This window comes from Heloderma suspectum, chromosome 3 (genome assembly GCF_057233095.1).
Source record: "Heloderma suspectum isolate Gila_16-S chromosome 3, 16-S_ref, whole genome shotgun sequence".
In the NCBI taxonomy this organism is placed as follows: domain Eukaryota; kingdom Metazoa; phylum Chordata; class Lepidosauria; order Squamata; family Helodermatidae; genus Heloderma; species Heloderma suspectum.
Genome location: NC_139460.1, coordinates 212579983 through 212593214, shown reverse-complemented (window position 1 = coordinate 212593214; position 13232 = coordinate 212579983). Strand labels below are relative to the sequence as shown.

The 13232-nt window shown below is 42.0% G+C and overlaps 1 protein-coding gene across 1 annotated transcript in view; it reads right to left on the bottom strand.

Moving 5' to 3' along the window:
- Positions 1 to 1210: 1210 nt before the first annotated feature.
- TSPAN15 (tetraspanin 15) overlaps positions 1211 to 13232 on the bottom strand; it is a 30685-nt gene continuing 18663 nt past the window's right edge. Inside the window, exons 4-8 of the mRNA XM_084845455.1 lie at positions 11817 to 11912; positions 7538 to 7654; positions 6154 to 6201; positions 4123 to 4239; positions 1211 to 2594 (exon numbers count right to left, since the gene is read on the bottom strand). Of these exons, the coding sequence (XP_084701581.1) occupies positions 2442 to 2594; positions 4123 to 4239; positions 6154 to 6201; positions 7538 to 7654; positions 11817 to 11912 (531 nt within the window). The 3' untranslated portion in view covers positions 1211 to 2441. The remainder of the gene's footprint in view (positions 2595 to 4122; positions 4240 to 6153; positions 6202 to 7537; positions 7655 to 11816; positions 11913 to 13232) is intronic.

Genomic DNA, 13232 nt, shown 5'->3' with positions numbered 1-13232 from the left:
TAGTTCCCCTCTACTCAGCACTGGTTAGGCCTCATCTTGAATACTGTGTCCAGTTCTGGGCACCACACTTTAAGAAGGATGCAGACAAGCTGGAGAGGGTTCAGAGGAGGGCAACGAAGATGATCAGGGGACTGGAAACAAAAGCCCTATGAGGAGGGACTGAAAGAATTGGGCATGTTTAGCCTTGAGAAGAGAAGACTGAGGGGAGATAGGATAGGGCTCTTCAAGTACTTGAAGGGTTGTCACAGAGAGGAAGGCCAGGATCTCTTCTTGATCATCCCAGAGTGCAGGACACACAATAATGGGCTCAAGTTCCAGGAAGCCAGATTCCGGCTGAGCATCAGGAAAAACTTCCTGTTAGAGCAATACAACAATGGAACCAATTACCTAGGGAGGTAGTGGGCTCTCCCACACTGGAGGCATTCAAGATGAGGCTGGACAGCCACCTGTCAGGGATGCTTTGACTTGGATACTGCATTGAGCAGGGGATTAGACTCGATGGTCTTATAGGCCCCTTCCATCCCTACTATTCTATGATTCTGTGATACTGTGCCTGTAACTATCTTCCAGTTCTGACCAAAAGAAACAATGTTACACTCATTTTTTAAATCTCCATGATAGTCAATGGGAAGCATAAAGCCTCAGTTTTCCAAACCATGACTTGTGTTTGGTACTGATTCAAAGAGGATTAACTCCAAACTGGTCTGAGCAGAAGCGGGCCATTTTGCAGGGTGCCGAATTGGGGCCCAAGTTGAATCGGGGGGGGGGGTCAGTGCACACCTCTAAGTTATACATCGGCTCGTTAAAGTGCACAAGTAAATTATCATTAATAGGGAAGCTAATAAGCGGGTGGCGGGGGGAGATAATGAACACACCCAAGGTATTATGTATGGGGGCAGAAGGGAGAGCACAAACAGTCATTTTGTCATATATCAAGAAAAAACAGCGGAGTTTTGAAGATTTCATTTGCACCTAAATTCTCGAGAAAGGTCTTGTCACTGTGCTACGTTTGGGTTACACTCTGGCTGCTGAAAGCAGTTCAGTTGTATTAAAAAGAAAGAGCTTTGCCCTGAATTAGGCTCCCACTTTACCTACAATGGTCTTAAAAAGGAGGGGGTGTGGAGGGAGATTGATTTTATGTTTGGAACCATCTACTCTTTTTAAAATTCATGTTCAAACACCTTTTAGAAGCTTGTAGTACAATAATTCAAGATAGGTTGTTTGGGGTTTTTTACAAAATCATAAAATTTATTTTCCATATAAACAATATCATTTCAATGGCGTATCTGTACACAGCAAACCTTCAGTCAGTGGAGAAAAGGCAGGAGAAGAAAAATACGTACAATACATCCAGGAAGCAAATTAATCAGGGATAGCAAATACAGTTATCACACAAAAATCTGTACAGTAATGAATTAAAAAAAAAAACTGGCATCAAGGCGAACAGTCATGACCTAACTTGGGTCAGATAATGGCTTTTATTAGAAAGGCACAAAAGACTCATCAAGGCCTCTAGATTGTTTTCAGTAACCTATCAGAAGCACCATAAAAACATGATTGCACAGGTAATGGAAATCACTTCCTTGAAATATAGCAAAAATATACTTCACTGGTTAGGAATCACTATGAAGACACAATCTGAAGGGAGGTGGGGGATCTATAAAGGCAAGTATCCACATCAGGTAAGTATCCACAGGCTTCTACACAAGAATTTACATTTGAACATTCCCACAAAATGACTATTAAAATGTCCTATAGTTGCTATGATGAAATCTGCCTAGTGGTGGGGCCAAAGGCTTGAAAATAATACATTAAGTAGGACCAGGATGAAACTAATTTTATTAAAAGAGAATTCAGCCAGCTAAAGTAAACCAACAGCAGGTATCCTTCATTAAAATTAGGAAATGAGTCTACTGCAAGAAAATCATTTTGAGGTGGGAAAGTCACCACAAGTTCATTGTAATGCAGTAGAGGGGGTCTTGTGAATGCACCTCCTGTATTGGTAACTTACCATATTCTAAAAATGACTAGAAAATAGCTTGAAATAAAGATGATTTTATCTTGTTAGCAGCATCCTTACATAGGTAGATGCTAGAAAGCCCTTGTACAGTGTCCGCTTGTCTACAATAATTATTGTATTTAGGTTAGATTACACTTTTTCTCCTGGATTAGCTACACTGTTTACTGTAAAGCAGGAAACTGGCTCAACTTTCAGGTGCCACAAAAGTCAACACACTGCAAGATAACATCCAGTGATACTGTAATAAAGAATGCTCAGACCTGATATACTCTCAATAAATCATGTCCACAGGTCTGGAAAGCATAAGGAGGCTTGTTTCCTAAGTACTATTGTTTATAAGTTTCTCACAATAAGTTTAACCACTTGACTACATTCAAGGCACAATACAAAGGGATGTTAGTCATTTGTCTTGCTCAGAGGACTACTCAGGATAACACATACAGCATCCGGCTCCAGTAAATTCAATGTCAGCCTTCTGTCTCCGTCCATCAAGCAGTGTCTCATCAGGCCTGTGCTCGGCAATGATATCCTCTACTCGGGTGATGTAAAGCCAAGATAACAACACTCCAAGGAACTGTAAAAACAAAGACCAGGAGAAATCATTCTTCTCAAACATGTTGTGTATTAAAATGCCTTTATGGCCACCACTCATTTGGGCATGAGGGATGATTTGCAGTTTACATTTTGTACTTGGGTATGGTTACCCAAGTCCAAAATACTTGCCCCTACTGCCAAGACTGGAGGGCCCAGTACAATTTGTCACATGTCCCCTTAAAATCTTCAGTAAAGGCAACTGTGAAAGGTTCACATCCCCATTTCTGAATGTGTTGAATTTTATGCATGCGTATCCCCCACACTTGATCAGAGGCACACATATTTTGTGTTCTGGTATCTATGCTCAAGCACAAACATTAATGTGAGAAGTGGCTCTCATACTCCCTGAGCAAAGGAATTTCACATGTAGAGAAAAAAAGATTTTAATAAAAATACGTCAAAAATAGTTTTATATTTGCCAGGCTGGCTTCTTGAAGTCTCCCTCCCACTCAGCCACCCTGATCCCAAAAACATCCTCATTGACCCACCTAAATTAGACATACCAGGGGCCACAAAAGGAGCAATGGCAGTGCTCCAAATGCCATGAAGGAAGGAAGGAAGGAAGGAAGGAAGGAAGGAAGGAAGGAAGGAAGGAGATCAGCTCTCTCCCTTCGCTCTCTGGTGTACTGCTGGCATGCCAGGAGGGAAGAGCCCAGTTGCCCTCAGGAGCTGTAGTTTTCCCAATGACTACTGCAATGGCATTTTAATCTGAAGTGGGGAATACCTGGGGGCACGTAAATGCTTGCTTTTCAGAGGCACAGCTGGAGGGAGAGCCCCCCGCCGCTCACATTCCTGAGAGCGACAGTGACCCTGGCAGGGAGAGAGAGGGACAACTTGAGCTTCTAGACGCAAGACGCAGGCATAGAGACAAGCGGGAGGTTGCCAAGAGGAGGTGCTCAGCCTGCTTGGTGCAATGACAACAGCTGCACCCCAATGCCCCATGGGAAAGGGGTGGACTCTCCCCTTCTACTCCTTAATTTAAGAGTCTTGCTGCACTTTTTCCTCCAAACAGAGACCAACTGACTCCCTAAGGCTAGAATCCCCTGGTAGGCTGCTCTTTTGAGTTTTCCACTTTGGCTCAGGCAATTAACATCTGTAAGCGTCATTAGGTTGAATGGAAATAAAGCCTTGGAAAAGAGCCCTTTTGTCTGCGTGTTGATTCTAGCTACTTGAGGATTACAGAAGGCAGCAAGGGCATTCCTCACATGCGCACAGCAGCAGCAGTGGTGCCAGCGGTGGCCAGCGGGAATCCCTGCTACCACCACCATGCACAAATGGCTCCTTCTCCCCCTCCCAGGTCTCTCTCGGATAAAGCAAGCCGAGCCAGGGGCTTGGAGGAAATCAGCTGAGTGCCAAGAGGGCTGGATTTCCCCGCACCAGACATCCCTACTCACAAGTCAAATAAGAAAGAAAGAAAGAAAGAAAGAAAGAAAGAAAGAAAGAAAGAAAGAAAGAAAGAAAATGCCCTAGATACTTTCTTTAGGAATGGCATTATCAGTTAGTCTTACCTGTGGCAACAGAACACCAAACAGAAGGCCAGCCATGATAGCATAGTTGTCCAAAAACCAAATGAGTACTGCGTTTGTGCATCCTCTCACATATATAATGTGTTGAACACTCAAGCGCTGTAAAGTAACAAACATAGCTTCAAATAGCAGCCTGAGACAACATGGGCCCTGTCTTAAACACTAACAGCCCCATTTAACTTTACTCAGAGAGAAAACATTGTCAAGATTAATTTCTTATGGAATTTCTATTCCTGTACAAGCCTTCCCATACACAGAGATCATCTGAGAGGACCTTGCCCTAAGTTCTATCTTGGTCAGAGTTCAGATTAATGACTGGGAGCAGGGCCTTTTCTGTACTGGCCACCTCATTGTGGAACTCCCTCCCAGAAGAGCCCCCAAGCCAGTTTCTTTTTGACTTTTAGAAAATTAATGAAAAAGTGTGAGCCTTTGTTGGCTAGATGATCTAACATTGGCTTTTCTGTTCTTTAAAGCTGTCAGACAGATTTATCTGTTTTGTTTTCCTGATGCTGATTTGTTTTTTATAAGGCATTGGTGATACATGTGATTTAATTGGATATTATTTTAATTGTTTTATATACTGTTAACTACCCTGAAAGAACCAGGGAATCTTGTTTGGCATAGATTTTCTAGTTCAGCTACATTTACATTTTGTTTAGTGACATCTGATCCTAATTTTAAATCACAATATGATGACCAAGGGTGTCCCTACATTAAGCAAAAAAAGCCCACATCCTTTCCAGGGCTTTCTGCTTTTGCTTTCTTTGTGCGATTAGGATGGGCTTCTTTACACAGCAGACACATGGTTTGAATAAAGGAAGCACCTCCCTCCCTGACAGGTATGCAAAAGAGCGGGGGGGGGGGAGAGCCTTACTTCCATTGCTTCATTTGTGCTGTACTGTTCTTCACAGCCTCAGGCACACTTACTTGGGAGTAAGCCCCATTGAAATCAATGGGACTTACTTCTGAGTAGACATAAGATCACACCATAAGTCTGCAACCCTCTGCACACTTACTTGGGAGTAAGTCCCACTGAACTTAATGGGGTGCTCTGCATCAACAGAGGCCATTGATTCTGAGCTTGGGGAGGTGGGGGATCAGATGTCTCTCCCTTCTTTGCAGGGAGGCATTTTGCTCAAGCATTTACATGGTAGACAAGTAGTTTGAATTGAGGAAAGTCTTTCTTCTGCAAGTCCATAGTGCTCCACCAGCACTACATGCTGCCGATATGGCACCATTAACTTATATTACTAGTTTATCTCCAATCTTTTTGAAAGCACAATAAAGGGGAAAATTTATGCAAGGCATCCTGGAGGTTGACGACATCATGTAAAGGATCCACAAAATTCCGTAAGTAACGAATCATGAGCATGCAATAAATCACTCGTGTAGAGATACCCCAAGATGACATGTAATTCATTTCTATTTTCATGCTTATTTTACCAAATGAGATAAAATGTTATCCTACTTTGGCAACAAGTTCCAAGAATGGAGAAGGCTGATGAATGGAAGGGTATTTCTGTTTCTCCTAGGCCAGGTTTCAGGAACAGCTGATAAAGTTTGCAATTCATCCTGGTCCCCATCCATGTTTGTTCTAGTGAAGTCAGAACCTCATTCAAGTGGTTCTAACTCATCCATGACACAAAGAAATCACAAGGAACGCTGCCTCCCATATGCCTGCTTCCTTGGATGTTTACTCACAAGTAGATTTGCTTACAGGAAATCCCCCCAGCTTTAAACAACAGATTGGTGTGCCCACAACCAATCTTCCTTTGAGGATGACTGCTAGTCTTTCAAATAATGTGTCTCTTTGCACATGCGGCTTGCAAAGGCATTTTAAAAAGCACAGGAACAGACACAGAGGGATAGTTTTCACTTCCTTGTCCCTGACAGAAATGACTGAGGTGCAACTCAAGGCTGCAAGGTGTGAAGTCACCCAGCTTCAAAACAGTAGGTATTTTAAGTGGCTTAAAGCTAAACTGAATACACAAAAAAATAAACACATACTCCTACCTCTTCGTTAATAGTTTTATATCCACACATGGTGTTGACAACTGCTGTCTGGGGAGGAAAACACAGGCACACTTCAAAATATGAGTACAGTGTAACATGAATAGATTTATGCTTATGCAGCCCCAATAGATTTACACTGAACTATCAGAGCCTAGTATTCAGATCTTATGGATTGTATGAAACTTTTCCAACTATAAAGGTACTGACTTCACATATTAACAGCACTATTCCATGACCACAGAGTAAATGATTAATTGCTGTTCACATTTGTACTTTTCCAAAAGCCAAGCTGGTTTTGGAAACATACGTCAAACAGCAAAGATTTATTCACCCTGATTCATCTTTAAAGACTGCTGGTGTGACAGCTTCAGACAAATTGTGTAATGAGATAGTATAGTGAGATTTCAAGGATCGTTCTTTGATATATGTATAACATTGTGTTCTTATATAAGTTAAATAACACACAATGCTATTTTTAGCACTTTACTGGTATAATAGTTAAAAGTCTGCATATTTCCTTCACAGTTAATCACAACAGAAAAATAAAGTTATTTTACAAAAAAGGATTATTACTTAAATGTATCATCCTCTCTTTCACAAAATCTCCATGGAATGTTAATTTGTAATTTATTTGAAATGTTGTTTTTATTCTATCAAACTGCTATCAATTTATTACTACAAGCATGTCTTTGGAAAGCTAGTTTGAAATTGGTCAAGAAAGTCACATGGGATAATAAAATGCTTGTACCATAGACAGCTTAGAAGAAAAGGGATTTAACTCTTCATTTAAAAAATATTCATGGTACAGGGGGAAATCCACAACTTAAATATTTGTAGAAAACCAATACAAATAAACTAGTTTATAATGCAAAGATTTCCAGAAGTGGTTTTATTTTAGAAAATTATATTTAGATTTATAGGGCTGGATCCAGGATCTAACTTCCATGGACTGAAGTGCTCTGCTCATGGAAAGTGCCTCCACTGACTTTGGGGGATCCTCCTTCCCCGACATCACAGCTCACCCCATTCAGCAGGGTTCCCTGACCCTTTGTGCAACATTTTCCGGGGGGTGCAGGGGCTGCTATAGGGGCCAGGGTGTGGAAGTCTGCTTCCGCGGGCTCAGTTGCACACACTTAAAAATGGATCTAACCCATAGCCTTTGGGCAAAAAAATTGTTTCCATTTGTTACACACAGTCTAGGCATGGAGAGGTCACACTGAGCAAAGTGAGGTGCACAATGAATCCTGCATCTGTGCACATCTCTATTCTAGGGACAGTTTTAGCTTGCCAAACTGACATTCTTTCATAAGAAAATTATTCATTTGGTGAAATGTGAGGAACAAACAGAAAACTGCCAAATTAATCAAGAACAGATTACTTTTACCTTGTTTGTGACACAGCAAGAGTAAGGAACTCCACAAGCTAGCGGTCCTGGAGCAGAACACTCATGGTACTGATTTTGTGACCAGTCTTTAAAATCTTCTCCACCACAACACTTAAACTTTGAGGGGGAAAAGACATTACATAAGGCAGCATTCTTAACTGTGGCGGAATGTAAGGATTATTACTTTACAAACCTTATTAACAGCACAAAGAAAAAACCCTAGTGATTATTACTACGGTTGCCTCATCTTCAGAATATGTGTGGAGATGTTTAGTACTAGTACTTATCTTTACAAATCACAAATTTAAATGTCAAAAGGTTGGAATAAAAAACCACCAGATTATTATTCAATCATGCACATGCCCCACCCCCTCTTCCCACCCCTCCCCGCACACACACAGGGAACAGAAGCTCTGTGAAAGGCTTTTTGCTGCTGTTATGTGTTGACCTAGAGGCAGGAAATCCAACCATGTGCTGTTCTTTCACATAGATGTTAACCACTGGGTTACCCTAGCCAGAATCTGATGGACTATTACAATGCTGCACGGTTTTATCTGTTTTATCTTTTATGTTGTTCTATTGTTGTTTTATAATTGCATTGATGTTAATTTTTAAAACTGTAATCTGTCCTGAAAATATCTGTATTGAAGGGCAGAATATAAATCTGTAAATAAATACAAGCAAAGGGCTGGATGCACCTGATCTCATCTGATCTCGGAAGCTAAGCAGGGTCAGCCCTGGTTAGTACTTCGATGGGAGACTGGGAATCAGGCTTCCTGCACTGAGCAGAGGGCTGAACTCAATGGTCTTGTAGGCCTCTTCCAACCCTATGATTCTATGATTCTAAACGCCAAAGGCTGCTGTGGGATAAGCCACGTAAATAGGTATGTCGGAGAATTTCTCCACGAATCTCCGGGAGGCCGAATGCCAACGAATGCGTTGGCATTCGGCCCCCCCGAAATTGGTGGGGAAATTCTCCGACACCCCCCCCCGGGATGGGACTTACCTCGTGCGAATGTCCCTCATGGCGGCGGGTCCCGGCGGCAGTGGGGCGGCGGCAGCGGCAGCCGGTCTTCTGACCGGTTCCCGCCGCCATTTCCAAGTAAAGTAAAAAAAAAAAAAAGTGATAGGCTACGTAAAGATTTACGTAGCCTATCACGGCTAGATTTTCAAAGTCAGCCGTGATAGGCTACGTAAATCTTTACGTAGCCTATCACGGCTGACTTTGAAAAAAAAAAAAAGCATGTACGCAAATTTGCGTTTTTGCATTTGCAAAATTTGCATTTGCGTTCCTTATTTGGGCACAGGTAGTCTATGTAAAGATTTACGTAGACTATGGCGAAAATAAGGGCAACGTTGCCCAACTACCCGTGCCCAAATAAGGAACGCAAATGGCGGCGCCCATGGTCGCCGCCATTTGCGTACGCGCTTTTTTTTTTTTCAAAGTCAGCTGTGATAGGCTATGTAAAGATTTACATAGCCTATCACGTTTGTTTGGGTTTTTTTACTTTACTTTTTTCTTTCATGGCCAGAGAGGCGGGGCGCTCCCCCCCGGCCAGAATTTTGGCGGGGAAGGATGGGGCGCCTCCCCCCCAGCCAGAATTTTGGCGGGGAGGGGCGGGGCACCTCCCCACCCGCCAAGAATTTTGGGGGGAGAAACAGAGCGCCTCCCCCCCCCCGAAAAAAGCTGCGGGACCAGGTAAGGGACTTTCGTCCATCCCTACATGTAAATATTTCTGTTTCTTAAGATTGCCAGCATGTATGTCCTAACAGCTCATAAAGCAGAAAGCAAAAAAAAATCTGCAGGGTATTTTGGGATCCAAATGTGCTTGAATATTTTGATTCAAGTAGATCGAATTCAAGTGGCTTGCAGCATCTCAGCTTCACGGGGGCAGGAAGAGCCTGGAAAGGACTATGCAGGAGAAGTAAGGGCTCATGGTCTTATCCTGAACAGACTGCCAAAGCAATCCCAATCCACTCTAGTCCCTCCACCTCATTACTGATACAAGCAGTAAGTTGTTTTAGGGAGCAGTCCTATCTAGATAGCTGTCTGCCTCCAAACTTGGGGGTGACTGCCTATCCAAAGCAGGGCAGGAGAAGCACAGAGGGGATCGTTCCCTCTGTGCTTCTGCTGCCCTGCTTTTGCCTTTTTCAGCTAGACAGCCAATTGCAGCTGTCTAGCTGTGGAAGGACGGAGCGAGGAAGGAGGCTGCTGTACGACACATAGGATGTGCTGTACAGGCAGTTACGCTCTCCCAGCCCTGGAACACCCCCAGCCACACCCCTTTCCGGCCGCTCCATGCTCCTCTTGTGAGCACAGAGGACAGGGCTGTTCCGCGCTGCCTCAGAGGCAGCATGGAAGTGGGGAGAGGTCTGTTCTCTGGGAACCAACCTCAGAGCATGGGCTCCAAGGTCGGGTCCCGGAAAACAGCATATCCTATGACAGTCTAGCTGCTGCCTAGTGGCCATAGGTTTGCTCCCTCCATTACCTTAAATTATATGTAAGAGGATGTATAGTCTGATTGTAAAGAAAGGCAAATTGAAGTAATGAGCTAGTTAGTTTGAAATGGAAATTAAAAAGGGCAGCACCAATCAAGCCAAAGATCCGAAGACTGTGCAAATATACTTTATTAGTCAACTGCTAAAATCTTATCAAGTCTGTATAAACATCTCATTAAAATCCCAATGCATTTTGAGGGTGGTATCTTCTTCAGGCAAAATAGTCAAAACCAAAGCTGCCATCTGCCAAAAACCACATTCCTGAAGAAGGTCGGCCGCAAAACATGTTGGGTTTTTTATTAGATATTTACAATAAATTTAGTTATAAACCTTACTTGCATAATCTCTGACCTACAGCTTCTAACTGCTGTATTTTAATTTACTCAGTTTTCACTACTCACTACAGAATGGTCTCACAGATTTTATCAGAACCATTCCATACAGTGTAAATGAGTACTATGTAATTTAATTATCATAAAAAGAACTAGAATTCAAAAACTAAATACTGTTACTCAATCTTTACTGCATTACCTAAAAATTTACTTGTCATAAAACCTAAACAAGGATAAACCAAACACTTACAACAAGAATTCGGAATCCTTGTGTATACGTATAACAAATGGAAGACTTGGAAGGCTATGAACTAGTACAAATCAAAAACAATTTGTCTCCTGACTCCTTTGTTAAAGGAAGAAGGATGCCATTTTTTAAAGGTATTTTTCACTATTTTACAAAGGGTAAAATTCACCAGGAAGTTCTGAGCTTTGGTATGAACAGTAGTGTTCTTACCCACCTCCTGTTCACTTCAGTTGAGCTTGCCCAGGAGAACCTTTCCTGTGGATTGTGCCCCAAACCTCCTCTGTAACATCAAGGTTGTAGATGAAAGCGTCCAACATTCGATAAACATCTATATACATGCTGTCTCTCTATATGTTAATAAATAAGCAACCTTTCCATTTCATTTAACATCTGAGTAGCTTAAGGCAAAAATTGCCCAATAAATGTTTCAACACAAACCTATCAGTCAACTTAACAAGCTATGAAGTAACACGCAGCTGTGCTTCAAAGCAATTTCTAAATCTTAATGGCAGATTTTCTTCAGCAAGGATTTCAAGTTTCAACAAACTCCTAACTGACTGAAGAATGTATGTAAACAAATGGAAGAATGCAATCCTAGGCATGTCTACTCAGAAGTAAGCACCATGGAATTCAATGGGGCTTACTCCTAGGCAGTAAGGAGCAGCGACAAAAAAGATTGCTCTGTGAATCATATTTTCGTAAGCAATATGGATTATGAGCCACTGTTCTTTGTTGGCCATGAAATAAATATTTTCTAAACTTCATCTGAAGTATGTCATGGAATGAGGTTTTAGGTGATAATGGGTACTATCCAATTGGTGTCCCTCTGCTGACAGAAGGCATCCATCAGTAGAACAGGAAGGGAGGCCATTTTCAGCAATTCCCCCTCCCGCTGCAACCACCTCTCATTCTGTTCAAAAGGGTTTGCCAAGCAGATTTCGGGGAGCGCCAAGGGAGTGGGGCTGCAAGGGCAGAATTGGTGAAAATTCCTCCCTACCCGATTCCCTCAGTAGAGGGACACCAAGAGTGGGCTGTACATGAATGCCAGGAGACGCAAGGTAAATTCTTTCTCATTCTCCAAAATCCATATTGAGGAACTGACTCCACCTGTTACTGGGAAAAGACACCAAATTATATTATAGTATAGGGGATCAATGAATAGGCAACTACTATGCTAACAATTTGAAACCCCCCAACAAACCTCCTTTTGAACAAAATCCATTATGTTCTTGAAGTCCAAGTCATCATAGTAATTCTCAATCCCACTTCGGATGTTGTTATTTAAAAAATCAATTGTCTAAAAAGAAGAAAAGAGTAAGATCAAGCACACACAATATGAAAGAAAAATGAATTAGCATGAATTCATATAGCAACTATAACATAAGTAGTAACAAGCTTCAATCACAGACACAATATTTCAGTTTGAATGGCAGGAAATGCAACATTCATACAACACTAATATGATTTTGAGAAAAGGTGCTTGGATCCACCAGAACAAATTACTAAAAACTGCTGATTTATCCTACGTGTATGGGAGGGTAAACTTATTCTCCCAGGAGACCTTTATTCACTTCACTATTAAAAAGCAAGCCATTTTCCTGAATTATGTATTCAATGTGGACAAGCCTTTTTAAATCAAGGGACTTGTTTGGCAACTTCTGTGACAAAGCAGACTTGCCAGGCAGGCTCATATTGCAAGAGAGGATAGCTCATGCTCCTGGCAACTTCAGAATAACAATGGTGCAGCATTTCTCACCAGGGCTTGGAACAGGTTGTCAGAAGCCTAACTGTAAAACAAGAACCTTGGTAGAAATAAGTCATTTACATCTCCACCCTAAGGACAAGCTAGGATGAATACAACATATAGCGTCACTATAACAAGTTAAGATGACACAGATACAGTGCCATGAGTAGTCATTCCTATGCCTTAGCAGGCTCCCAGTTCTATACCCGCTCCCTCTGAAATGCTGCTGGGGCAAGTTAAAAATGTTTGTGGATTTTCAAAGATACTGCTGCTGAAATTCAAATTTCTCACTGCTCAGACTAGGTTGTTCCTGCTCAGAAGATACTCTTCTGTTCAATATCCCATCTCCAATTTTCTCCTCCCCTGCTAGCCATATTCAGTGTCTAAACATGCATAGGATTGCGCCCTAACTGTCCTTTTCAGTGCGAGGCTATTGACACAGAACCAATGACAAGTTGTGCTCTACCTGACCTACTGTCCTCACTAAGATCCTGTTTCCATGTAAAGACTAACCCATTAATTACTTAACCCATGGTTGGTTGGGCCTGCGCATGAGCAAGCAAGTGTACTGCCTCCCATTTGTTCACCATTTCTGCTTTGCATCCAGTTTAGAAAAGAAGGTTTGGTGTCCAAACCTGGCACTCTGGGATGCTGAGGTAGAATCAACTCAGAGTTTTAACCCAACAATAAACCATGGGTTAAAATTCTAGGTTGTTTCTTCCTCAACAACCCAGTTTGGGGTTCAGATATTGCAGCAAACAACCCAGGAAAGGGTGTTCTTGGGTTGTTTGTTAAACCAGATGCAAACTTAAACAAAAGCTATCTTTTGTTGTTGGAAGGTAAGACCATATTTCCTTTTTCATTCCCTACTAC